Below are 25221 nucleotides of genomic sequence, written 5' to 3' on the forward strand. Positions count from 1 at the left end.
AGCCACCCTGGCTGGTTTTGCACTGATCACAACTGGTTTTGTGTTCTCTTTGATGAATCCACTATGGTTTATTTTGTTTGGTTTGCTGGGTTTTTTGTTGGTTTGTTTGTTGTTTGTGGGTTTTTTGGGGGGGGAGGATGTCATGTTGGGCACGATGGGGAGTGTTTTAGGAAGAGGATAGTTATTTTATTACATGCATTTGGTGTAACTGGTCCATCAGTCTCAGAAAAGCATGTACAAGGTGCTTAAGTAGAGAGCTACAAAGATGTGGTTGCTGTTTTTCTCCTTAATTTAAAATGAAAGCAGAAGTCTTGCTGTGTTTAAAAATCCTCTCTTCTCTGGAGTGAAGCGATTTATGCCTGCAGCAGGAGTAGGTACCTTCTGGTTCCAGACTGCATGGAACAATCCCAGGCCTATCAGCAATGTTGGAAAGCGAGAGGTAAGATGACTCACAAGAAGTTTCCCTGTCTGTTATGATTTTGCTTTGTCGCTTTGTGTTCTCTGGATGGCTCAGGGAGAGTTGCTTTTCCCTCAGCTGCAATTTGCTGCCAAATGAATATATTGAGAAGCAGAATGTTGAGAAATCTTGGAAAACTAATGGGAAATGCCAAAATGAGCTCGGCATATTTCTCCACTTGGCTGTAAGGCTTTCATAACCCAGTGGTGCTGGGCAGAGGGGGAATGCAGGGACTTTGAGATGGTTCCACAAGAGCCGTGTGGTTCCATTTGCTTTTTGGTTTATTATCAAAATAGGACAAAGGGTAATGGTTTTAAATGAAAAGAGGGTAGATTCAGACTAGATACATGGAAGAAATGTTTTCTGATGAGGGTGGTGAAACACTGGCACAGGTTGCACAGGGAGGCTGTAGAAGTCTCATCCCTTGAAACATTCAAGGTCAGTTTGGATGGGGCTCTGAGCAATCTGATCTAGTAGAAGGTGTCCCTGCTCATTGCAGAGGGTTTGGACTAGATGACCTTTAAAGGTCCCTTCCAACCCCAACTGTTCTATGATCCTACCTGCTTGGCAAAAGCACCAACATATGGTCTTATTCACAGGTTTAGTCACCTAGCACTGTATATATTCTTTTGAGGTGTGATAGATCTAACTTATAAATTCTTTCTTCAGCCTTTTCTTCTCACACATTGTCTTGACTTCTTCACTTGAGCTATTGATCTCTGTTGGATGCTGTTGGGGATGGCTGAAGCTCTGTGATAGAAGGGTTGGTTAGTGAGGGACATTTCCTGGAGAGGAGCAACAGATCTCCATCATGGCTAGGACAACAGCAGGCACCTACCATTTTCAAGACGCTGTAAACTCTTGGGTAGGGTTTTCTGTTTTTCTGGCCTGGTGAGTCTTTGCTGCCATGTATATTCTTTGAAGCTACTGGGAATTTCTATTGCAAACGTGGGAGAACAGTGTAGGCACAGTTCTGCCTTAAAATTTATTTCAGATCTGCCTGAACCTGGTCTGTCTGTCAATATAGTAAGAGACTTTTCCTTTTATGATGGACACAGCTAAAAGCATGGCTGCCAACAGCCCTCAGCTGCAGTGGTCTTGAGAAGCAGATTGTAGTATGAATGTCTGAATTGCTGCCGCAGGTATTTCTTTGACCAGACCTGATGTATTTTTTTCAGGAAGAGTGATGTATGAAGGGAAGCTCATACTCCACTCCTAGATGGGAAGTTTTGCCTTCATCTCAGCTCTGATTCAGGTAGTGTTTCACCCTGAGGAGATGAAAATGCCAAGAGAAGCAGAATGATGTGAGGGATGCATCTGTGTTTCACCTGGCATTTGGAAGGGGAGGTGTCAGAAAATATTGCCTTAGGAGGTTTTTCAGGGTCAGTAGCATTAGAGATTCAAATCAGCCCAATGGCAGCCTGGCAATGGCGCAGCCCTTCCCTACAGCCTGTTTTGCTTATGTGTGTGGCAAAAGCTAATGCGAAGCTGGCTTTTGTGTTACCGCTACACATGAAAGACTTATCACCTTCCTTAGCCTTTCATGCTGCAGACTGATAAAGGGCAGGAAGCTTGTGGCAGTAGAATAAAAGCCGTATCCCAGCAGCTGTGAAACGCAAGTCACTACCTTGTTTTTCCATGGATTGTGTGACTGGCCTTGAAAGAGCATGCTGACACCCATCTCTTGTGTCATCTCTTGTCTGCAGTGGTTGCTTCCTCTTGGAGCCCTACAGACCTGTTATGGGATATGCATCACCCAGAAACCTCACCCGGGGTACCCACCATATGCCCTGTGGATTTCATACCACATGCAACTTGTTAAGATGGGTCTGTGCCTTCTCCCCTGCTCCTGCACAGCTGGCTGGTGCACCTTGGACCTGCCAACCATTCGAGTCCAGCGAAGGGCGATCTGATCGCAGAAGAGGTACTGCAGTGTCATTCAGCAGCTGGAGGTAGGAACCTTCTCTCATAGATGACTGGGTGGCTCTGCCATCTGATTTCGAAGCTACCTGCCTTGACATATGGTGTCCAGTGCCTTGGTTCAAGAAGGCAGTTAAGAGGCCTGAGTTCTCTCAGATAAATGGCTCAGCTTGGAGCACTGTGGCTTGATGTTCCTGAAGCTGCTAATCCTAATTAACAGCCTTTCTGAGTCCATTTTATACCACTCTAGCAGCCCAAGTGGGCTTTAAAGTGAATAGAAATGACCCCATGGAGAGTTCTCTCTGGAGATGTTGCTATGCCGACCTGCTTACAGCAACTATTAAGGCTTCGGTTGCTCTCTTCCATCCTGCAGTCTTTTATTGTCATGTGGGCTCAGATGCTACCAGAAGTGTGGCTGGGATAGATGAGGCCTGGACTCGATTATTTACTTTTTTGGAAGATGTGGGAAGAAGGGTAAGAAACAAGGAGGGGTAAAACCCTGCGAGGCAGCCATATAAAGAATCAGCAACAACAGAACACAATCAGAAAGACCTGAGATTCCTCTGGTGGAAAACCGAGTCCATTTTCTTTTGCACAATCCTTAAAAATAACCCCAAACACAACTTTTTCCTCCCCCCAAACACAGTTCTTTATTGAAGCTCTGCAGACAATAGGGCATTTCCCCTGGGTGCTGGGGTTTCCTCACCCAGTCTGATGCCATCCCCACCGCACTGGGCGCAATGGTTATGTCTCACCTCTCGCCCTGTGGTGCAGAGCTTGAAACAGTTTTGGCCATGCTCATTTTCTTTTAATTCCATCTTCCCAAAGGCTATAAATCTGAGGCATTAAAGTGGAAGAGAAATTACAATGAGTGTATTTTTAGGAATATAAAAAGTAACGGCTTCCTTTGGAACCAGCACCCGCCCTCACTTTGCCTCACATAGGAATAACACCTCCTGTGGGCACTCAAAAGTGGGGAAAGAAATGGGGGAAAAAATCATGATAGAAAAATGATGGTTTTATAGTTTGAATACTGGCATAATGGTTTCCATGGTGACGGTGGGGGGGGGGGGTGTGGGGGGTGATGGTGTCTGTTGCTACCTTGCGTGGTTGAAACTGACCCAGGGTGGGCACCTGCCAGTGACATAGGCGCTCGTGTCCAGAGAACCAGGGGTGACCGAAACACATAGAACAAGCCCCGAAAGAAAGATTAATGAGAGGAAGTAACTCTTGGAAGTGGCTCAGCCCTACTCCACGTTGTCAGTGAGGCCTCCTCGGATGGCACCGGTGCGATGCTGTGTGCGTTAGGGTGATCTTGTGGGGGTTTTAGTGGCTGGAAGGAGGCTCCTTTATTAGCATCAATGCTCCCTTTCCTTCTTCCCTTGGTATATCGGATGCTTCGGGGAGATTTTAATGGCGTTTCAAGGCTTGAGGGAGCGGCAGCTGAAGGAGAGACATTTTGTGTCTCTCCTGAGTTAATTTCTATAGCACATCAGGTGTGACTAATGAATGCTTCTCAAAGGAGCAAAGTGTCACATACATGGTGGCCATGTGGGCTTAGGGCTGGATTCAGCAGCTGTGCAGGCACTGCTGCCATTCACTCTTCCACGCAGTTTGAGGACATGAGGCTGAAGTTGAGGGAGTTGTCCTTTTGGTTATGATCACCCCAAAAGTCACCAGCATTACTATGGGGAGAGGAAAGGCTGAAATAAAGTCACCAAATATTAATACCACCACCCCAAAACACTTGGGTATTTTCTTTACAATGGCAACAGACTGAGGGCCAAGCAAGGGCTCCTCTTGCATTAGAAACAATGATTTTAAATGATAGGGACTCCTAAGCAGTGTGGATTTCAAGCCACTTCTGCCTTCCCTAAAAAAAAATCCCCCACGCACCCCCAAAATACCATTTTTCCCCACTTTCTGACAAGATATTTTTTCAGAGGAAATAAAAATATTAACCAGCCACAGTAACCCCATCACGACAGGCATGGGGGGGACAATTTTTAGCCTTCTTACATGGGGATAGACATGGGGTTAAGACAGGTAGTCCATACTGTTGTTTATTATCTATAATAAGTAGCATCCAGAAATCTCACTTAAGGGTCAAGCCCTAGTGTGCTAGTCCCTGTACAAACACACAATAAGAGAGTCCCTGCCCTGAAGAGCATACAGGCTAAAAATGGTCCCTTATACAGCATAATCTGGAGGTGGTGGTGGGGGGAAGATAGGAATTGGAGACAAAGAAATGAGAAATCAACCTTTTTCCTGACTTCATCTTCCAAACAAAAACCATAAAACAGAAATGCTGAAGTCATAATTTCCCGTCCCCATCATTACCTAGATATTAGAATCATTGAATCATTTAGGTTGGAAAAGACCCTTAAGATCATCCAGTCCAACTGTAAACCAAACACTGCCAAGTCCACCACTAAACCATCATCCCAAGTGCCACATCTGCACATCTTTTAGATGCCTCCAGGGATGGTGACTCAGCCACTGCCCTGGGCAGCCTGTTCAGGGCTTCATAACGCTTTTGATGAAGAAATTTTTCCTAATATCTAATTTAAACCTCCCCTAATGCAACTTGAGGCCCTTTCCTCTTGTCCTGTTGCAACATCCTCCTTTCAGGTAATTGTAGAGAGCAATAAGGTCTCCCCTCAGCCTCCTTTTCTCCAGACTATACACCCCCAGGTCCCTCAGCTGCTCCTCATAAGGCTTGTGCTCCAGACACTTCATCAGCTTCTTGATCTCCTCTGGCCCCTCTCCAGCACCTCAATGTCTCTCTTGTAGTGAGGGGCCCAGAACTGAACACAGGATTCGAGGTGCAGCCTCACCAGTGCCCAGTACAGGGGCACAATCCCTGCCCTGGTCCTGCTGCCACACTGGTGCTGATACAGGCCAGGATGCTGCTGGCTTCCTGGCCACAAGCTGCTCATGTTCAGCTGGTGGCTGACAAACACCCCCAGGTCCTTTTCCACTGAGCACCTTTCCAGGCACACTGCCCCAAGCCTGTAGCCTTGCATGGGGTTGTTGTGATCCAACCACAGGACCCAGCTCTTTGCCTTGTTGAATCTCATACAATTGGCCTTCCCTATTGATCCAGCCTGTCCAGATCCATCCTCTCTGGGGAAGGTCTTCTTCAGTCTCCTCAAAAGCTAGATTAACCAGTCCAGGCTCTGCGGAGTTTTCTGCCACAAGTGATGATCCTTCACTTGGTACCTCTGGATCTTTGGGTGTGTTTGTCTCCCCCTTGGTAGGGAGTGTTTCTTCCCTTTGGAAATGGGATTCTTTTTCCACTGTCGTTCAGATTTGTATTTCTTGAAACCAAGACAACTAATTCTTCTGCACTTGAGCTTCTAGTTCACACCTCTTCATTGACTGACACTCTGCCTTGAAAGGACAGAAGACAATCAGCTTAGCCAGCAGATTTCAGACAAGAAAGCCAGAAAGAGTTTTTTCCAATCTGCAGGAAAAAATTTATACTCCTGCATGAAGTTTTCAAGGCATTTGAAACAGTGTGTATGTCCAAGGGGGTGTCCATAGCAGGGCCTAAAGGCAGATGTGGCAGATGAGTTCACTATCCACTTCATCCTGGAAGCTGTAGAGATGATTGTCCAGCAAGAAGTGGAACTGACTGCACAGCAAGGTTCACTAAGTTACTTGGGATGTGTGTTCTTCTGCTACAGGATCAGCCATGATAGCCAGCATCAAGCACTCTCTGGCCACCAGCAAGGAAACTTGTCATGTCTGAAACAGGTCCACACCCCACTCCAGTGTGATGGCAGAAAAGACAACATGTTGGGAAAGGCAAGCGGTCTGTGCTGGTCTAGGAGGGGACCAGTGGGCTCAGCTCCCACGCACAGCTCCTGGATGTCTCTGTACCCTGGATTCCCTGCTATAAGCACGGAAACCTTTTTTTGAGGAGCCTGGACTTTGCGAAGTAATTCCAAAAAAATGGTGGGTTTTTCTTTCCGGCTTTTCTTAACTTTCCTTTTTTTGAGATACTGTAGAAACTTAAAAACATGATTGATTTGTGCATGCCTTTATTTATTGAGCTATTTATGATGGGCACAGATTTCCCTAAGCCATAAAGCCCCCTCCCTCCTCCTTCCCCAGCCTTAGTAATCAGCTTCCTTGTGCTCCCACCCACACTACACTATTTTCCTCTGTCAAATCCTCCATCATTGGTTAAATTACCTAGGTGTCTGTTGGCTTTATCTTTTTTTTTGGTGAAATCTTATGATTTTTCAAGTCTACCTTGCCCAAGTCCCTGTCATCCTCTTAGGGCTCTTGTACAACCTGCTTCTCTCCTGGCTGATTCTGTAAAAGGCCTAATTTCAACTAGCTGCTGAAGCCTGTCCTCTGGTCCCCATGATGATCATCCGTGTCCTCCAAGGCTCTCAAGTGCTTCAGAGCTACAGTGAATTGCAGATGCTTGGACTCCTTTGCACATGGATGTTAAATTTTCCCTTCCTTCATCCCTTTCTCAGCTGCTTCCCTTCCACGTTTTGCTGCCTGTGCGCCCTGCAGCCTGCATTGCCTGCGCACCCTTTACACCACCGTTCTGTTAATGAGCGTATTTGGCACAGGCCCTGGTTTGCCACCAGGGTGCCCTGTCCCACACACATGCTACCAGCTGCCTTCTGACATGTGAAGACTCGCTTCACTCAGCATCTGTCACGTGAGCCAGTTTTCATCTAGGATGCTCTTTCCTTTTGGCTCCCCGCAGAGATCACAGGACCCTGTTTAATCCAGCTCCCTGTTGGTGTGTGGTTGAGTCATAGGAGGCTTTTCTGTTGCTACATCTAATAGAGCTTTGCTATCAGGAGCAGAACATCAACCCGCTTGGCTGGGAGTTGGCGCTGTCACCCAGCAGCTCTCCTTGTCTGGAAGTGGTTTTGATTCTTTTCTTAGACTTCTCCCTCTCTGTGTCTTTCTCTCTAAAACATTAATTTCCTCTAATTAGAGCCGCCTTAACAATTCTTTTTCCCCCTCTCCTCAGTTAATTTCCTCTAATTAGAACCTCCTTAATAATTCTTTTGCTAAATCAATTTCCTTAGTTAGAACCACCCGCCATAATTCCTTCCCATCCTTTCAAAAGCTGTCGGAGCAGCTAAGTAAATTATGCTTCTGGATAACCTTTGTCTCTTACTTGGTATTTTAAAAGAAGAACTGTAACAGGTTAGACAGGCACAGTTTCCCCTTCCAGAGCTACGCGGGTCTGACCCCATTAGGTTATACTTAGCTGAGTGCTGTACTACTGTATACTTAATTAGGTGCTCTACCTGTTCCTCTGGAACTAAGGTAAGGCTGCATTTATGAATGAATTAAACATGACACTTCATTATCCAGATCACATTTAACAGTGTCAAAATGCATCTTTAAACCAGATGAAATGGCTCTCTAAGAACATGCAAAACCTGCTGCCTCTGTTAGCTGTCCAGTGAGCAAGCCCTTCCTAACTTTGTCTCTGCAGACGTGCTGGCTTTCTTCTTGTGGCAAGCCTTTGAAGTACTAGTTGTTTCTAAAACCTGATCGTTTTAAAAAGAGTGTTTTGTTTGTAATTTACACACTAACTATTAATGGCACATTGCTTCTCGGTCATGCTGTGGCCCACATCAGCAGTTGGTATAAATGGGAGGGGGAGCCGATTTAGACATTATGGAACTTGGGCCTGAGTTTCCTCTTTTACATTATGCAGTTTCTTCCCAGTTGAGATGGTGTTACGCGTTTCTCTATCCCTTCATGGTGGACCATAAGGAACCACCTCACTATGACCTTCCTGAAATCTAACAGGGCGACTTGCTCCTGATTTTAGAAAGAAAATGGCCAAGTATTGATGCAGCTGGGAAGAGCCATTCGGTTTAGTGGTCTGGTTGTTTATGTAATTATGGAAAAACCAGAACAGACATAAGGAAACACACTGGAGCTGCAGGAACGCTCTCTCGCCACCACTGGTAGGTGTAGCACTGGTAGCACATCAGATTCTCTTTTCCATTACCCCTTTCTCAGGTTAGCAGCTACTACCAAGCAGGGGTCTGATGGTATCAACCAGTGTTGTTGTGAAGGAGAGCACTGCCCTTCTGTGGCACATGGTGCAATAAGGCCTAGTTCACATGAAACAGGCCAAAGAAAGCTACGTCACAACAGGCTCACAAGACTAGTTCTGGTCTTTTTAGCATAAGGACTTTCTCCCTCTTTTGGCTATGCCCAAGGTAAGCTGCATAGCGTGCTCAGAGTCCTGATCACAAAGCAGAATGTCACCGTGTGCCCTGAAGAGTCTGCTCCAGTAAGGCAGATGGGCCCTTCAAACTTGTGAAGCGCTTTTTACCACCATCTGATGAGAATCAGCAACGCCTCAGTGGGTGGATGCCTTGGGTGCCACTTGGTACAACAAGTGGAGTGATCCATAAGGAATGTGATATTCTACGGGGAGGCTTGCAGCCGCTCCATCCATGTAAGTGTCACTGTCAGCTTCCTGGGAAGGTTCAAAGCATTTTAGCCAAGCTCAGCCACTGTGGAAAAGCTGTACTGCTGCCTTCTTAGACACTTCTTTCCTTCTGACCTTCCCAAGCCTCTAGTACTTCACAAAGTCTGTGCTGGAGGAAGTGGCGCAGAAGCGGTAAGATCTACTTTATTTCCTTTGCAGTCTTAATAACTATACAGAAAACTCCGTTTGCCATCACTTCCCATGGGTTGGATGGGAAAATTAAACAAATTAAGGTTTTTGCTTTTGACAAAATCCCTAATTTTTGACGTGGGAACAGGATGTTTTTGGGCAATTTTACAAGGAGTAAAATGCTGGTGGTGCTGGAGAAAGGGTTCATGGGGAAGGGTAGATTCTCTAAAAACATATGTTAGAAGGCTAAAAAAATGCTGTCTGTTCTTCTCAGAAGAGATGAGAGCAGGAAGAGGGAATCACCAGGTTGGATTGTTCAGACTGACAATCAGCTACGATGGAAGAGATGTTCTCTATGCTCCTTGAGAAGCCCATCTTGCTGGTCTCCAGTCCATTCCAGCTGACGACAAAGAATAGCTAGAGATAGAGATAGGCAATCCAGTAGACAATGTTGAAGAGCAGGAAGGCGGTGGGGAAAAATACACGAGAGTAGGAGTCCAGGCGGGAGATGTGAATACGAACCCTCCCCTCCCGCCACATTCCTGTCTGACAGTCCTCAATGCAGCAGAAGAACCTCTCACATTCCTTTCCCTCCAAGCATGGGGAACCAGGGTCTTCATCCTCATCATCTTCCATCTCTGCAGGCCAGTGCATGATGTTGTTGATGTTGATGGTGGTAAAAGATGGCATCACCTGTGCACAGGCAGGTGGCTGTAATGGGGAGGAGTAGGTGAATTAAAGGGAAGGAAAAGGCAAGAAAACATATTCTAGACACCCAAAGCCCTCCACCTGGCAATAGGTCAGTTCATAGCATAGGTGCTGTTCAATACACCTTGGTCTACTGTGGAGACTAGCATGACGGATTTTCCTCCCTGGCACCTTAGGACATAGCCTTAGTCAGCAAAGATCTAATTGCTCTGATTCCCCATCTCTGCTACTAATAGTCAGTGCAGAAACAGGACCTCTTTGATTTCAGCTGTGCTAGCCTCTTCCCTCATTCCCCTGAGCTCAGTTGTCTCTGAGGACACAGCACACAGTCCAGGTGTGTCTTCTGGTTGCTGTAAGCTGCTCGGGAAAGGCTGCATGTACTCATAACCTCTTGGCCCAGGAGAAGAGGTGTATAATCAGCCTCAGAGAAGAGTTCTCTCTACCCATGCTGGGCAATGAGGCTGTCTTTGGTGTCAGTTCTGTCTCAATTCAGAGGCCTGTTTCAGCTGATGTGTCAGAAGTCCTGCCATGAGCTTGGGCAGATCTCAAGAGGATGATGAACACAGTGTTCACTATTCCCATACTCAGGGGGTCTTCCAAGGTACAGACCATAAAAGAAAGTAGGTTTCTGTACCTCTGTGTACCAGCATAAAAAGAAGAACGTGGATCACCCTGTCTTAAAGTGGACATTTACATTTGGTCATGTGAGTTACCATAAACTATACTGATAAGCTCTACAGCAATTCTGAAGAGGTGCCTGGCTCTGACAGGGACCTTCTTGTCTAAGGGAGCATCAGCTGCACTTTCTGGTTGTGTCTCATCTTTCAGGTGCTCAGACCTAACACACAGAGTGGTCCGAGGACCTTATGAACAGTGTGGGTCAGGCACTAAACCAGATCAGCAATTTCCGGGCAGGCTGAGGAGGGATATTTCTAAATAGCTTGGGGTTCTAACAGCACCCACCTCTGCTGGCCCCTTTGACCTACCAGCCTGGCTTTCCTGTTGTTGTGCTCAACTGGTTTCTTGTTTCCCACCAGGTAGTTGAGTGTAGCATATTCCATGAGAGCTGCAAAGACGAAGATGAAGCACACAGAGACAAAGAGGTCCATGGCTGTGATGTAGGAAACACGGGGAAGGTGCTTGCGGGAGATGGTACTCAGGGTGGTCATTGTCAACACAGTTGTGATACCTAAGAGAGAAAAGAGATGGTTTTAGTAATAAAGAAGAGCACTTCTGTCTTCTACGTGCATCCAACCCTCCGCGCCAAACATCTCAATTTACACTCTTCTGTGTGAGAGAAATTCTGCTGGTTATTTGGTCCCGGTTTTGCTCTGCTCAGCAAGACTCTGGTTGTGAGGCTCCCTCTAACATTGCTCTGTGGAAGAAGAGCTGTTCAAAACCCAAGTGTCACACAGGCCACCAATGTGGACTGGTAAAGGAGCGGGGAATTCGAACTCTGCTTAAGGCTGTACACAGGAAAAGAAGCTTTGATAATGGGAGGGTAATGTAGTAAGCACCAGTCACAAGGATCCGTTTCTCGCCTTGGTCTCTAATTCTTACCCATAAGCCTTCCACCTACTTGTCACTATTCTTCAGAGACAGCTCTTCACAATCTATTAATTTCTTGATGTAGAGGGCAAGTGGGGAGGGATGATAAGGAATCTTTTTCGACTTGAACGAGGCTTGGAATTGTTTTTTGCGGCAGCAGTAAAGCTCACAGAACAAAATATCCGGTGCTGGTACCATGATCCATCATCCACTGCTTTTTAGGATGTGGAGAAGAAGCAGCAACTCCACCTGTTCCTCCTTCTCTAGCATTCATCTAAACCAACCTGCCACCCTATCCTGGGTCAGTCCAATGGCTCAGGGTGGCAGCATAGCAAGAGATTTACATATTTTCCTTCTGTGTTTGCATTAGCAGATGTAATGTGACTTCCCATATATTTGAAATGCCAATGGAACTGGTCCAGTTTCCATCTCCTTAATATAGACTGGCTGGTTTGAAATGTACTGGGGATCATTTGTATTAAGGATAGCAGGGACTCTGTAGGGAATACATCGCTCTTGATGTGCTGAGGTCCCTTCTCGTAGAGATGTCCCCCCTGAGAAAACTTGCCTTTGTTTTTTGAGTCAGCCACCATAGTGGTGTCAGCTGCACAGAACATTTTGCCTCTTGCTGTTCATTCCTTCTCCAGCCACAGACTATAGCGTTCCCTCATCTCCATTGGAAATGACACTCCATTCCTCTTCCTGCTCTATCCATGGCCACCAAAGAAATAGATTTTGATAGGGAGGAGGGGAGAGATGGTCAGAATGGATGGATTCTGAATAGCCCTGCCTGATGCTGAAGGCCCCTCGCCTCTACTCTTCCCTCCCTCCCCTCAGAGGCTTGCAGGCAGGGCTGGGAATGCTACTGAAGGGAAAGTCAGCAGGGCTGATGGGAAGGATAGCATTGGGAAGCAGAGCCTGACAGCCAAAGTGCATTTAATATTCGTAAAGACCTCTCTAGTGCCTATCAGAGCAGGATTCAATCAACATAAGCATTTTCCTGCCTCAAAGAGCCACCGCAGGTTGCTGAGAAAATCTAAACAACAGGCAGAGCTGTTGCCACATCCTGGACTCCCACTGTGGTGTGACTGACAGAGAAAGGCTGTACCTACAGGGCTGCCACATCCTGCCAGAGCCTGGGACTCTGTGGGTACAGCTGAGCAACTTTGTTCATTACCCTACAACTCTGTGGGTACAGCTGAGCAACTTTGTTCATTACCCTACAACCTTCATGTCACTGGTCCTACACTGACCCCTTGAAAAGGGTTGAGGAAACGCAGAACGCATGCATGTGACAGGAGCCCTTTGGCCAGCATCACAATGCCACAGCTCACCCCTTCCCTCTCCTTTTTGGTACATGACAATACCACATTGTCAACTTGGAAAAGGCTGTGTTCAGGTCTCAGGTTGAGATATGAGAGTGCTGTGCTACCCTAAAATACTCCAGTAGCCCAAGCTAGCACAGCTGGAGATTTGGCGGAGCCTGAGGATAGTGTTGCACACACAAAGATGGAAGAATGGACTATCCTCCAGGAAGCTGAATGATGCCAGAAAATGGCACAGAAAAGTGCTTAAGGAGTTTTTTGACCTCAACACTGTCTGCAAGCCTTGTAGAGTTCAACAAGCATCAGACATGCAACAACCTGTCCCTTACCCAGAGATGTCCTGGCTGGTGTAGAGTCTCTCTTGATCCAGAAGGAAACCCAGGAAAGAACAACAGTCAGAATGCAAGGAATGTAGGTCTGAATGGCAAAGTAACCCATACGTCTACTTAGGTCAAAAGAAACTGTCATCACCATATACTCCCCTAGGAAAAAGTAACAGAGACATTGGAATCACAACGTGCCTTCCTAAAACACAAAAATCAGCAAAGTTTCAGAATTCGGAGAGTTTCAGATAAGGTTTTCGAGTAGTTTTAACTGCCTGGCCAGCTGGTTTTGTGGCTAGCTTTGTGGCTGCCCAGGCTGTAAGCTCCATGGGCAGCTGTGTGGCTGGCTCAGTAGGTTTAGTGACTCTCCAGCATTGTGGCTGGCTGCTTTTATGGCTAATGGACCCTGTGGCTACCTGGCTGTCTCTGTAGCTGTCCGACTTAACGTCTTTGTGACTAGTGGAAGAGCTGATTTTGTGGTTGCCCAACTGGCTGCCTGGCTATGTGGCCACCAGGCTGTACAGTCCTGGCTGTGTGCCCAAACACACTGAAAAACAGCCTGGAAAAGTTTCAAGGAAGAAACTACAGCGAGTATTCACCTTCAGCTGATTGCTGTGAAGGTTTCTTTTCTATAGAGGCTGTTTAGCTGTAACAGGCTACACGGCCTGGCTCGCTAACTGTCTACCTGAGCTGTGACAAAGGAGGTGTCCTTCAATCACTTCCATTGAGACTCTAGTTCTGTCCCTGGAAAAGGCATGCGGTGCTGTACATCCTAATTGCTCATTTGGCAACTTACAGCTGAGGTTCTCCCTCTTTTTCAGAGGCTCCTAGTGAGTACTGGAAAAAAGCCACCTGACACTCCAGGGTTAAGATGGAGCTTGCAAGCAATTACTGCAAAAGAGAACTACAAACATCAGACAGACACTGGTGCATTCAAGACACTTTGACTGCACCACTTCTTGTCCTGGTTTGTGCTGCCTTTTCTATCCTGCTTAGAGGCTGGCTGCTGGTGCTGGCAACAGCAGCTTTCTGCAGCACTACCTCAACTTGCTGCTTCAGAGGGCTTGAAACATATGAGCTGACCCCAACTGCAGGAATCCAAAGAGGCTTTCCTCCATTGTCTGTGGAAAGGAGTGGGGATGTGAGCTATTATGAGGAGGTGCAGCCGGAGGGCCTCCGTTCCCTGGTTTCTTCACACATGCAGCCTATTTCCTGCCTCTTCAGGCATAACTCGGGTGTTCTTCACCCCACACAATTTCACAGGGGGAAAGTTCTGATTTCTCCACGCTTGTTCTGATTATAAGCATCACCCAGGGATCACACAGTATGCACATACTGCAGCAAAGGAGCTCCGCCTCCTCTCCCTCCTGACCCTTCAGTTAGAGATAGCTTCATTCACATCAGCATTGTCACAGTTCACACATGTCAGTAGTTTTGTCCTACCCCTGCTTCGTTTTCCCCTCACCCTTCATCTCCAGCACTTCTGCTCCCTCAAGCAAAGGTCCATCCCTTCATCCTTACATTTCCCTGTGTCACTGCGACCTTCCTTTCCCACCACTGTGGAGCTGTCTGACGACTCCTCTCCCTCCCATGAGGTCTCCACCACACTGGTGTTTCTGTGGGCTGGCTCCCTTTGCCTCACCTGCGCCAGTCCTGAGAACTTCTGAGGTGTTCCTCAGGCCAGTGAAGTCAAACTGGTAGAGCCTCCAAGTGCGCTGGTCCGAGACCTCAATGGAGTAGCGCCTCCAGCGATAGACGATCTCCTCGCGTGGGTATCCATCTGGGAAAAGGGGGAGGACATCAGTGAAAGACTTCATCGTGTTCCTCCAGCTTACTGAGGCAGGTATTTCTGGTGCTCGTTGGACCTGCACTGCTCCTCACGACTGCCTTCCTTTCTCTAGCGTAAGTACACCAGGAATACAAAGCTGCCAACACGGGAGGTAGCACAGCTATGGCTGCTCTGGTTATCTCTGTATCTCTCACCCTGGAAATTGATCTATGTATGGAAAAGGAAGGGTGCATTCTTCATGGAGAAGGGGACCTGGCTCCTGCAGGCTGCTTCATGGCTTCTCCTTGCTCTGGTTTTCTTGGCAAAGAAACAAACCTACTGTGAAGCAGGGACCTTGACACCTACGAAAGAGTTCCTCAGAGTAGGGAAGGAGCGAGAGCTTGGCAGCCAAATAAAAGTGTGTTTCTAATTATCAAGCATGTGGGGCATGTACTGTTAATTAGCAAAGAACGAAGGATGGTGGGAGATGAGGGGATGATATCTCCTCAGCATGCTGCCTCTCTCTGAGGCACTTCAGAGCCATGTGAGCTGCATCTCTTCAGTGGCAGTGGAAGTGGGAGAGGCGAACCCGAGCTAAGATGACTAAACCAGTTTTCCAAGCAACGAGTGAGGACAGGAAACTCTTGGTGCGGAAAGGCTCCCTGCAAAATTATCAGTGGGGATGTGCCAGCATCAACAGCCCTTTCTGCTAATGTGAATAGACAAGTGGGGACTAGGAGGGGAGGTCTGAGGCTCTGAGCTGAGGTCTGGAAAGCCAAGCTGTTGCCTCAGAGGGTGGGAGAAAGGGAGAAGATGCAAGGCAGGATGGGTGCCATTTGTCTAGAGTGACCAGAAGATCAGTGGAATAATCATAGAATCACAGAATAGTTAGGGTTGGAAAGGATCTCAAGATCATCCAGTTCCAACCCCCTGCCATGGGCAAGGACACCTCACACTAAACCATCCCACACAAGGCTTCATCCAACCTGGCCTTGAACACTGCCGGGGATGGAGCATTCACAACCTCCCTGGGCAACCCATTCCAGTGCCTCACCACCCTCACAGTAAAGAACTTCCTCCTTATATCCAATCTAAACTTCCCCTGTTTAAGTTTTAACCCATTATCCCTTGTCCTGTCACTGCAGTTCCTGACAAAGAGTCCCTCCCCAGCATCCCTTAACTTTCCACCCAAATTAAGGGACACTCGGAGGTGCTGTGAATCTGTCCCTGCAGACAGGCTCTGTTAGCCCAGGAGTGGGTAATGGTCCGGGAAGAGAGTCATAAAGATTAGGTGGAAAAGGGAGGATGGTCTTCCTGAAAGAGTTTTACACCAGTTTTACACCAGTGAGGTTTTTCTACTTGCCTTCTAAAGCTATTTAAACTATACATGTATACTCACAACTGGAAAAAACCAAAGGGCAGGAGTGAGTGTCCATTGGGAAATTCTGCAGCTGGAGCAGACATTCAGCCTCGATCGTCAGCCTGAGAGAGGAAGCGAGAGAGAAGGAGACTGAGATTTTGTGTTGAAGGTGGTTTGATTCCAACACCACACTGTGACAGAGGGATTCTCGCTTCCTTGAGAGAGAAACATTAATTTGTTGAAGATCAGTCTGTTTGCAGGAACATTTCAACACAGCACCAAAACAAAACATATGTTTGGGTATTTCTAAAGTGAGAAAAAACATCTAATTTTCACATTCAAAAAGCCTTTTTTATTTGATGAGTTTTTGAGATTCATTTATGGGAGTGAGAATCTGTGGGAACGAAAGCTAAGTGTTTATTATCAGAAGAAAATTGATGGACTCACCAACATTAACTTTTAAAGGACTTTGGTTTAGGAAACCATTTGTAGCTTTAACTCTTTTTTAGGAATTATATAGAAAAACAGTTTGATTTTTTGGAAGCCTTCATCCTGGGAAGAGGAAGCCCATTCTGCAACCAGTACTGCACGTCTACTCCCATCAGCACTGTGAGACATCCCCACTACTGTGTCCCAGGCCACCTGGAAACCTGCTCTGCTTTGACCAGCTCCTTGTTCCCTCACCTCAGCAGCCAGCTACAGCGCCTGCTGCATGTACCTGAGCGTGTAGAGCACTTTTCCATCGTTCCAGATGCGAAGGAGCTGATTAGGAGTGGTTATCCAGTGGGAATCAGCCCGCTTGGAGTTCCTAAAAAAGGTGTCTGGGATCCAGATGCGGCTCACCATGTTGGTGTTGAGCGTGAGGGCCTTCAGGGTGCTGTTGAAACGAAGACGTCGGTCATACCATGTCTGAGCAAAGAAGATATCAATGGTGTATTCCTGTGAAAGAGAAGGGAGAATGTGTCCTTCTGAGAGGGATTCAGGCAAAGCATAGCCCTGTCCTCTGCTCTGCAGGCACCATTCTGGAGTTACAGTCAGAACATCTGCTTTTTAAGCCTAAGAGCAGGTGTTAGTGACCACTGACACCTTTCCAGGCCCATCTTTAGATCAGGGTCAGGACATCCATGGCACACTTGGGAAGAGCCAAAGACTGCGTGCTGACTGGTGTGCTCAGCCATAGCACGTTTGGCCTGGAAAAGCCAAGACCATACAAACAAGGGCCTAGGCTTCCTCTTGATGGACAACTCAAGCCAAACACTCCTTTTAAGCACAGGCATGAAGGGACAATGCAGACGTTGGCTGAATCCAATCCTAGGTTCAGCTACACCTTTCAAACACAGGCAAGGAAAGCTGCTCACCAGCTCACCAGAGAAGGCAAGCAGACAGCTCTTACTGTTAGTCATTAGGATACAGCCCAGGAGTGCTCCGTACACCTAATTTGTACATATAGCAATAGTCGTGTTGTGCATAAACCTAATGAGAATCCATCCCTTACTACAGGACTTAGACTGTAAATGGTTTATACAGAAAACCAGGGCACTATGTGCTCCTGGGCAGATATCCCTTGCTGAAGATTAGAAGAGGAAGCTGGGGCAGGGGCTGCTATGGACCCAGCTCGTGGTGCAGCTGGTTCAAAAGCTTGAACAAGCTTGCACCGTGTTCTTTTGCAGACAGAACGCGGAGTTTCCACAAAATGAGGACCTTTGGTTTTAGTGGGAGAGGGTGCCCAAGCTCACCCATAACCCCTAACTAGCATGTCTGGGAGGCAGCTCCTGCCCGGATTGGGCTGGCAGCAGTCCACCTCATTAACGCACCTTTCTGCTGCTTCCTGCTGCAAGCCAATTTGCTCCTTACCCTCTTTCTCAACCTGCCTGAGAAGGTGCTAATTAGTACCATGCAGGAGCCTGTGTGGCACTCAGTGCCTGGCTGAACCTGACCCCCAAGTCCACTTCCACCAGCCCGTCATAAACAGTCACCTGCTCCTGACAGCTCTTCTCCAACCTGGGCCTTGCTCCCTTTCACTCCTGTTAAACCCCCATGAGCACAGAGGCATTATCTCCCTCTCTGATGAACAATGTCTGACTTTGCCAACTCTCCCTCTCATTCTCCTCCTCCCTCTATTGATTTATCTCGGTGGAATTTTTATGACTGCAGCACACCCTCCCTCCGCTGCCCTTGCTGCTGGTTCAGAGCCGACTCCTCAAACCATGCTGCTAAAATAGACGCTGTGCTCTTAGCGTGCTCCCTTGGACAGCTTGTCCTGCTGGGGCAGGCAGAGCAGGGCAGTGCACGACTCCCCACTTCACTTTCCTCCCCCTCGTTCCATTGTCAGCCAACCAGCGATGAGTGATTGGTACCAAAAACGTCCCTTGCATAGGAATGAGATCACGAGAAAAGAATATTTGCCATCAGGTGGCCGAGTCTCTCTCTGGGCTGATCCTTCACCCTGGTTAGACACAGGGATGAGCAAAGGTGACAGGCATGAGGTCCTCGCATATCTCTAAATGGGGACAGATGCAGCACATTCAAAGTGATGGCATTGCCCCTGCAGTTCATTCAAAACAGACATGAGGAGACTGAGCAAAGACAGCAGCAGCCCCCAAAGCCAAGCGCACAAGCATAGCCACTGCCCCAGGGCAGGAGGTGGGAAAAGCCCATTCCAGCATCTGCGCGCTCTGGATCGCACTAGGTATTGCTTGGATGTAGGGTATGTGGTGATGAAGGCATGGATGGGGCTGTGAAACACTGAGATAGATACCACAGACGGGCAAATAAGCATTGGCACAGCAGGGACAAGATGGGGCAATGGCAGCCCAAGAAAATGACATCTATGGGGAGGCCTGACTTTATTCTGTTTGGGGCTGTTTTCTTTTCCTTGCCAGCTTCCAGCTGTTGGGGCTAAAATACTGTTTGAGCCAGTACGAGCTTACATCGCTCCTCCTAAGCAGTGTCTGTGGTGTAGAAGAAAGCAACCAAAAATGCAATTATAAATCCATGTTACATGCCACTGTCAATTTCTAACTCCTGACTGGAGTCATTTGTGAGCTCTTGCTCCTGGGGTGGCTGCTCAGGTTAGATGTCCTGCTGGGAAGTTCAGCATTCAGCACCGGGATAACCAGTGCTAATGTTTTGGGAGAGTGGAGGGTCAGCTATCCCAGGGGTTTAGTATTTGCTGTCAAGTGGAGATTTTCAGAAGGGATGAGCATTAAAGAGCTCCTCTTGTGCCATTCATAGCCAGCCTTTGCGAAAGGTGTAGTGCACAAGTCATTCAGCTCTTCTGAAAAACCTGAGCTGTTATTGTCACTGTCCTGGTGTTTGATCTAATTTCAGAGGCTATTATTAGCACAGCTATTCATGAGGAAGAACTTAGTAGCTGAGCTGGCTCCCTTGCCTGCATGTGAGGAACCCATTGGGAAATGTTGGCATTTACAAATGTATTTTCATTCAGCATTATCTGAGGCAAGATTTATATAAGAATGCTCCAGCCTTTGGGAGCACTTTTACCCTTCCAGTTCTCTCTCCCATCCCTGTTTGTGTGTGGTGCTTGGTTGCTGGCTGGGGTTAAACCAGTTCCTGAAGACTTTAGCACTGCTCCCACAGTTTGCATTGGTGCTGGGGAGCCTTGCACGACTGTGGCTCTGCAGGGGGAGCAAAGTGCTCAGACCTTTCTCTGAGTACTAATCAGATTCCACTTAGCTGTTGCTATCTGATTAAAATAGGAGGTGTTTGACCATGGGTTCCCTGTGGTCATGCTTCTGGAGGGAGATCCCAATACGATGCCGTCGAAGTTGTCTTCTGGAAGTGTCTCCCACTCTTACTGACCTTACAAGAGTCCAGGCTGATCAAGGCTGAATAGCTGAAATTTGGCCGGACGAGCTCAGCCCCTAAAACTTGCTTTCTGCACCCCTGTAGTTTCTGTCTGCCCCTGATTCATTCTCAAGCATCAGAAAGCGGCTTCTCAATACCTCAATTTCCCCGTGTAGAAAAAGGTTATTGTAAAATACGCCTCCAACATTACTGTACCATCTGCCGCGCAGCACATGGAGGTTGTTAACTTCTCTGTCAAAGCACGGGCTTTTTTAGTGTTTTCAACCAGAAGGAGCTAACGAAATAAGAGGAATCACTCTTCAGTTAGGTCGCGCCATTTGGATCACACGTGGGGTAGCACACACGTGTTGGCATGCATGCAGTTTTACATCAAATTTCAGTCACAGAATAATGAATCAAGCTACCCATAAGGCAATCACTGCCTATCCTAAATACTATCATGATCTTAAGGTCCTTTCCAACCCTAACCATTCTATGATTCTGTGTGAGTTCATCCAGTTCTGGAGCTGGCTGTGTGGGTTCGTGCCCAGCTCAGCCTTTCAGCATGTCCCTACTGGTCCCCTTGGTTTCTGTCATCACACAGCACTGCTACACATCACTGCTCAGGCCTCGTTTTACTCATGTGGGCAGCATGGGTGCTGGTGGAAACCCAATTCCAAAAAAAAAAAAAAAAAAGAAGGCAAAATCTGAAAACACTTAATGGAAAAAACCTGTCCTGCAAAAGAGCATTTGTGGGAAATAAAGGGATGTGGAGTTGACAAGAATATTTCATCTTGGAAGCAAAAAAATAAAGCAACAACAAAAAGACTTTACTGCACTCACAAACCCTTTCATTTTTAAAGCCATAGCTTAAGTAAAAAGCCATGCAATTTCCATGTGAAAAGTAATTTCAAAGAAAAACCCCAAATTTTCCATCCTAAAGAAAATGAACAGGTTCAGAAATCAGCCTGTCATCAGCACAAGAGAGTTTGGAGCTGGCCAGTGTTCTCGCTGCCCTAAGCCCTGCTCTGTGGGTCACCTCAGCCACTCTGCCCCAACCTTCACAGCCCCAGAGCACCCATTCCATTCCTGACATCCAAATACAGCCAGAACATCCAGCCTAGCCCCAGTTCACTCATCCCTCTTCCTCTTCTCTCACCTCCGTGCGTATGTGCACACATATTAGGAATCAACCAGTATTTCCAGTTGGATTTGGCCCCAGGAACTCTAGACTGATGTCTACCCTGGGTTCAGAGGAGTAAGGGCTACCCGGTTTCAGACTAACACACAGCGTTAGCATGACACAGCTTGATACTAGCTGTTTGTATTTTCAGGTTACCTTGTACACCAAAAACTGGAGCTGTGCACTACCACAAGAACCTTTTCAAATGGCTCAATGCATGTGCAATTCAGCTGACCCCCCTCAAGCGTGCATTTAGTGGGATACAGAGGAATTGGTACCCCATGGCTCCTCTCTTTCTGGGAGCTTCTTCCTCTGTGTTCTGTAAGAGCTCAGCTTTCTGACAAATGCCCAAGAGAGAGGCAAAGCTGTGAGATGAAGATGTCTTAAATGTTTTCCTAAAATAGGAAAAAAATTAAGGATTTAAAGGTGTTTTTTTACAGCTTCACTTGTATTCAACAGCAATAAGAAAACCTCCAAATAGGGAAGACAGAATGTGGAAACAGGTTCCTCTCTTTTTCTCCATTGGAGAGAGAGTTTGGAAAAATCCTAAATAACAGTGAGAGGTTATGTCCTAGCCAGTCTCATTCTGGCTTTTATTGTTCTGATTTTGGTTTTATTTATATAGTCCCTTTCCTCAGCACTTCCAAGCAAATCCCTTGCTGCAGTACAGTAAAGCAGGTTGCTTTTCTCAGAAGCATGGCCAGCATTCCGTGTGGGCTGATGTGAATCTTACGGATCTATGCTGTCAATCACAGAGCTAAGCAAAAGGAGCATTACAGGCAAGCTCTTTGGGATGCTGCAGGTCAGTGAGACCTCAGGAGTTACTGGAAGAGACACAGGAATGGGGTGTATTTCAAGCGCTGATAGGAGGCTTCATGCAGCCCAAGGCAAGCCAGGAAGCTTCTCCTCCAGTCTCCCTCTGCAATACAGGGGTCATCCCAAGCATCCCTGCTTCAGACAGAACTGCATGCAACAACTCTATATCCCTGCACAGGTGAGCATTTGCCTCTCCATGGCATCCCACACATCCCTCCCAGCATGCAAACATCTCTAGCAAACCCGTGGAGCTCCATGTCCCAGGGAACACACTCAGTAACAGCAAAAGTCGGGAGACACTCTCCAGGCTAAATACATAAACCAAACAAAATAACCTTGTTTTACAATACTCTTCAAATCCGATGCTTTGCTTCTCATCCCTACAGCTTGAGGGCAGGAATGTGCTTCTAGCATGACATGTGCAAGCACTCTCTAAAGGCAGCAAGCAGAGAGGACGTGTACTAACAGCATATGCTAACGGCTGACACTGACCACTTCAGAGACCAGTTGGGCATCATCAAGCTTCTCCTATGAGCGAGACACCTCGCTTGTGGATGCCTCCGTTCCCTGCTCTGGGCTGTCTCCCCAACACAAACAGCAAGAGAATGAGGATCTAAGTTTCGTTATGTTTTGAACGCTCTCCTCTATCCAAATCAGACCCCAGGCAGCTTTCTGGACGTGGTGCCAGGGTGGCTAGGGGAGCTCCCAAGGACAAGAGGAGCAGAGCTCTGATGATCTGTTTTCAAGGTGACACACTGAACTTCCCATCTGTTTCACTTCTGCAGCAGCATCGGCAGCGCTGTCCTTGTCTCAGTGTTTTTCACCTCTGCCCGGGGAATCTCAGCTGAAACAACGTTCTTTTACAACACAAACTGGCTGTTAAAACCCATCACCATGTCCTGTGTTTGTGCCAGGAGCCTTCAAACAAGACTTGCTGTACATACTGCTCTGTCGACTGCAAAGTCTCCAATCACGGCTTGCTCACCTTTGGGGTCTGCAGACAGGAGCTGGACAGGGCTTTCAAAGCCAAGTGCTGGCTCCTGAAATCCCTACCTGCCCATTCCCACACACATCTGCTCATGCCTGATCCCATCCTGAGGTGGAGGCTGATTGCTGTGGTGCCCTGGCACATGCAGCCTCTTACTGTGAGCCCCAGGAGCACCTGACCTGGATGTGTGTGTTTCAGCAGCTGATTAACAGTCATTACCCAAAGGATCAAGGAAAGACCTTGAATGGAGACATGGCATCAGCCAGGCTCTTGTTTAGAGAAGCACAATCTGTCTGTGCTGTCCCCAGCAAGGTTATTACTAAGAAGGCAGAGGTGTAAGTGCAGGATGTATACAGATGGGGCAGAATTAATTAAAAGGGAAGGTACTGAGCACTTCAATGAAGTATTATGCAAAGCACCACAGGGAAGGAGCAGCCTCCTTTTAGCTTAGTTTTTCACCACTCTCAGGACAAGATGTGGCCTAGGTGGAAAGTCTGGTGCAAACAAGGATGCAGCCCAGTTACCATGATCTCTATAAAATGCCTGGGCTGCTTGCAGAGCAAAGCCACCCTTGTCCAAAGTCTTGTTTTCACGTCAAACCTTACTGCTAAATGCTTAAATGCTCCCTGTGATGTTGGGCTTGAAGCAACTTTGTGCCAGAAGAAGAGAGCAGGCAGGGGAAGAGAAGAGGTGAGGACAGAAGCACATGGGATAACTAGGAGTGAATACATAGCACTTCAGGCAGGTGCTCTTGTTAATCTGTCCTTTAAGCTCAAGGGGTATTTGACAGGACAAAAAGAAAAAGACAAACCTTCTCACCGCATGCACTAACCCCCAGGATTGCTCCTCCAGGACAGCTTGGGCAGATGCAGATGAGAAGCTGGAATTTATTTAATTGCATTTTCCATTCCCGTGGCACCCACTGTGATTAAAATGAACCAGCATGGACGATCTAATACTGCCCAGGACTGCGAGAGCAGCTGCTGCAGCTCCCCTCTACCAGTCAGAAGAAGGTAGGAGATCCCCTGAATCCCAGTTTCCAGTCCTAAACATTCCAAAGAAGAGATGTCTGAGATGGGCAGCTTGTTCCCATATAATTTCCCATCACTATCCCACCTTCCTATGGGACTTTGCTTTGCCTAGTAAGGACATCTCTCCAGGGCAGGGACTGCCTCTCTCTATGGTCTGAAAGGTGTCTAGTGATCTCAGATGGATGCCAACTCTCTTACAAAGACAAAATCCCTTCCACTTGAGTTTTAGAGATGAAGAAATTGCTATAGAAGTTGTGCTTTGAGGTCAAGGAAAGGGTGGCCAAGACAGGGAACTATAGGAGCTATGCTTTCTGTATGGATCAGAGTCAGAAGGTTCCTTCCAGTGCAGGAATTTCATGGCAGGGCAAAGCAGCATGCAGAACCAGAGGGGTTAAGAATGGGCAACCAATGTCAGGCAGTATCACTCTGTCCCAACAGGCTCCTACAGTGGCCAGTCACAGTGTATAAGGAGCAGGAAAATCACTACAGCCTTCTCCTAAATACATGCCCTCCTTCATGAGGAGGAGATGGGGACAGAGTACTCTGCTCCACTGGCTCTTTCAAGGAAACTTGTTTCGTGTTGTCTGTCATGCCCCCTTGCTGTGCTTGCCAGCTTTTCCCTCCCTGCCCTGCCAGTTCCTTGATTTAGCTCCTTCTCCCCGCTTCATTTTGTTTTTCCTTTCGCAGTTCTTCTCAAGCCACCACAGAATCACAGCTGAGCCCTAATGAGATTTCAAGGGAGTACCAGGCTGAGGAAAGCAGCTGGGAGGAATGAATCAGGTTACAGAGAAAGAACAATTTCTTTCTGTCTCCCCTGATGGGTATTTGAAGGGCAAAGCGAGCTGGACTGCAGTTACAAAAGGGACACCAGGCCAGCTGATTCTCCTTTCCAGGCATACATCCACACATCCCAAGTGTGATGGTCATTTGGAAGCCAGGACACCAGCCGCCAGGCAAGCAGGACCTGCAGAGCTATGCTGCTCTGTGCCGCCTGCTTTCCATCGCACATGGTGGCTGCAAGAGAAGAACCTCCTCAGAAACCGGGGGCCGGTATTCCCAGTCTTTGTTTCCAGCTCCCAACGGTTTTGTGGAGACCCAGCCTACTGCAGGTGCCTCCTTTAGAACGCAACCACTCTACCTTCCCCAGCCCTCATAGATGGCTTTAGGACATGTTTGGATATAAGACATAAGGAATGCACTGGCAGAGCTTGTATAACCCAAAATCATACATAGAAAGAAAGCAATTTTGGCTCTTGAGCCTAGTCCAAAGTTTCCGTGAGCTGGACAGCCCATTCTCTGCTGCTCCTCGCCAAACCCCAGCACTTGGACCTGCCTTTGGCTTTTTGTGATAGCAGCAATGCTGAG

The 25221-nt window shown here is 47.4% G+C and overlaps 1 protein-coding gene and 1 long non-coding RNA gene across 4 annotated transcripts in view; one reads left to right on the top strand and one right to left on the bottom strand.

Moving 5' to 3' along the window:
* The first annotated feature begins 280 nt into the window (after positions 1-280).
* On the top strand, positions 281-10948 carry LOC136019589 (uncharacterized). 2 transcript variants are annotated; one of them, XR_010614964.1, is made up of 4 exons: positions 281-439; positions 1636-1712; positions 2164-2409; positions 10745-10948. It is a non-coding gene; the product is annotated as an uncharacterized LOC136019589 (long non-coding RNA). The 2 variants fall into 2 exon arrangements; XR_010614965.1 differs by lacking the exon at positions 10745-10948 and adding an exon at positions 6067-6349.
* Positions 4415-25221, bottom strand: part of GABRE (gamma-aminobutyric acid type A receptor subunit epsilon) — a 37316-nt gene continuing 16509 nt past the window's right edge. The window contains exons 4-9 of one of the 2 annotated variants that reach the window (XM_065689920.1): positions 16750-16970; positions 16071-16153; positions 14546-14683; positions 12910-13062; positions 10694-10896; positions 4415-9710 (exon numbers count right to left, since the gene is read on the bottom strand). In XM_065689920.1, the coding sequence (XP_065545992.1) occupies positions 9417-9710; positions 10694-10896; positions 12910-13062; positions 14546-14683; positions 16071-16153; positions 16750-16970 (1092 nt within the window). In that variant the 3' untranslated portion in view covers positions 4415-9416. The remainder of the gene's footprint in view (positions 9711-10693; positions 10897-12909; positions 13063-14545; positions 14684-16070; positions 16154-16749; positions 16971-25221) is intronic. The other variant, XM_065689921.1, reaches the window with a different exon arrangement.

The sequence above is a fragment of the Lathamus discolor genome, chromosome 9, assembly GCF_037157495.1.
Source record: "Lathamus discolor isolate bLatDis1 chromosome 9, bLatDis1.hap1, whole genome shotgun sequence".
In the NCBI taxonomy this organism is placed as follows: Eukaryota; Metazoa; Chordata; class Aves; order Psittaciformes; family Psittacidae; genus Lathamus; species Lathamus discolor.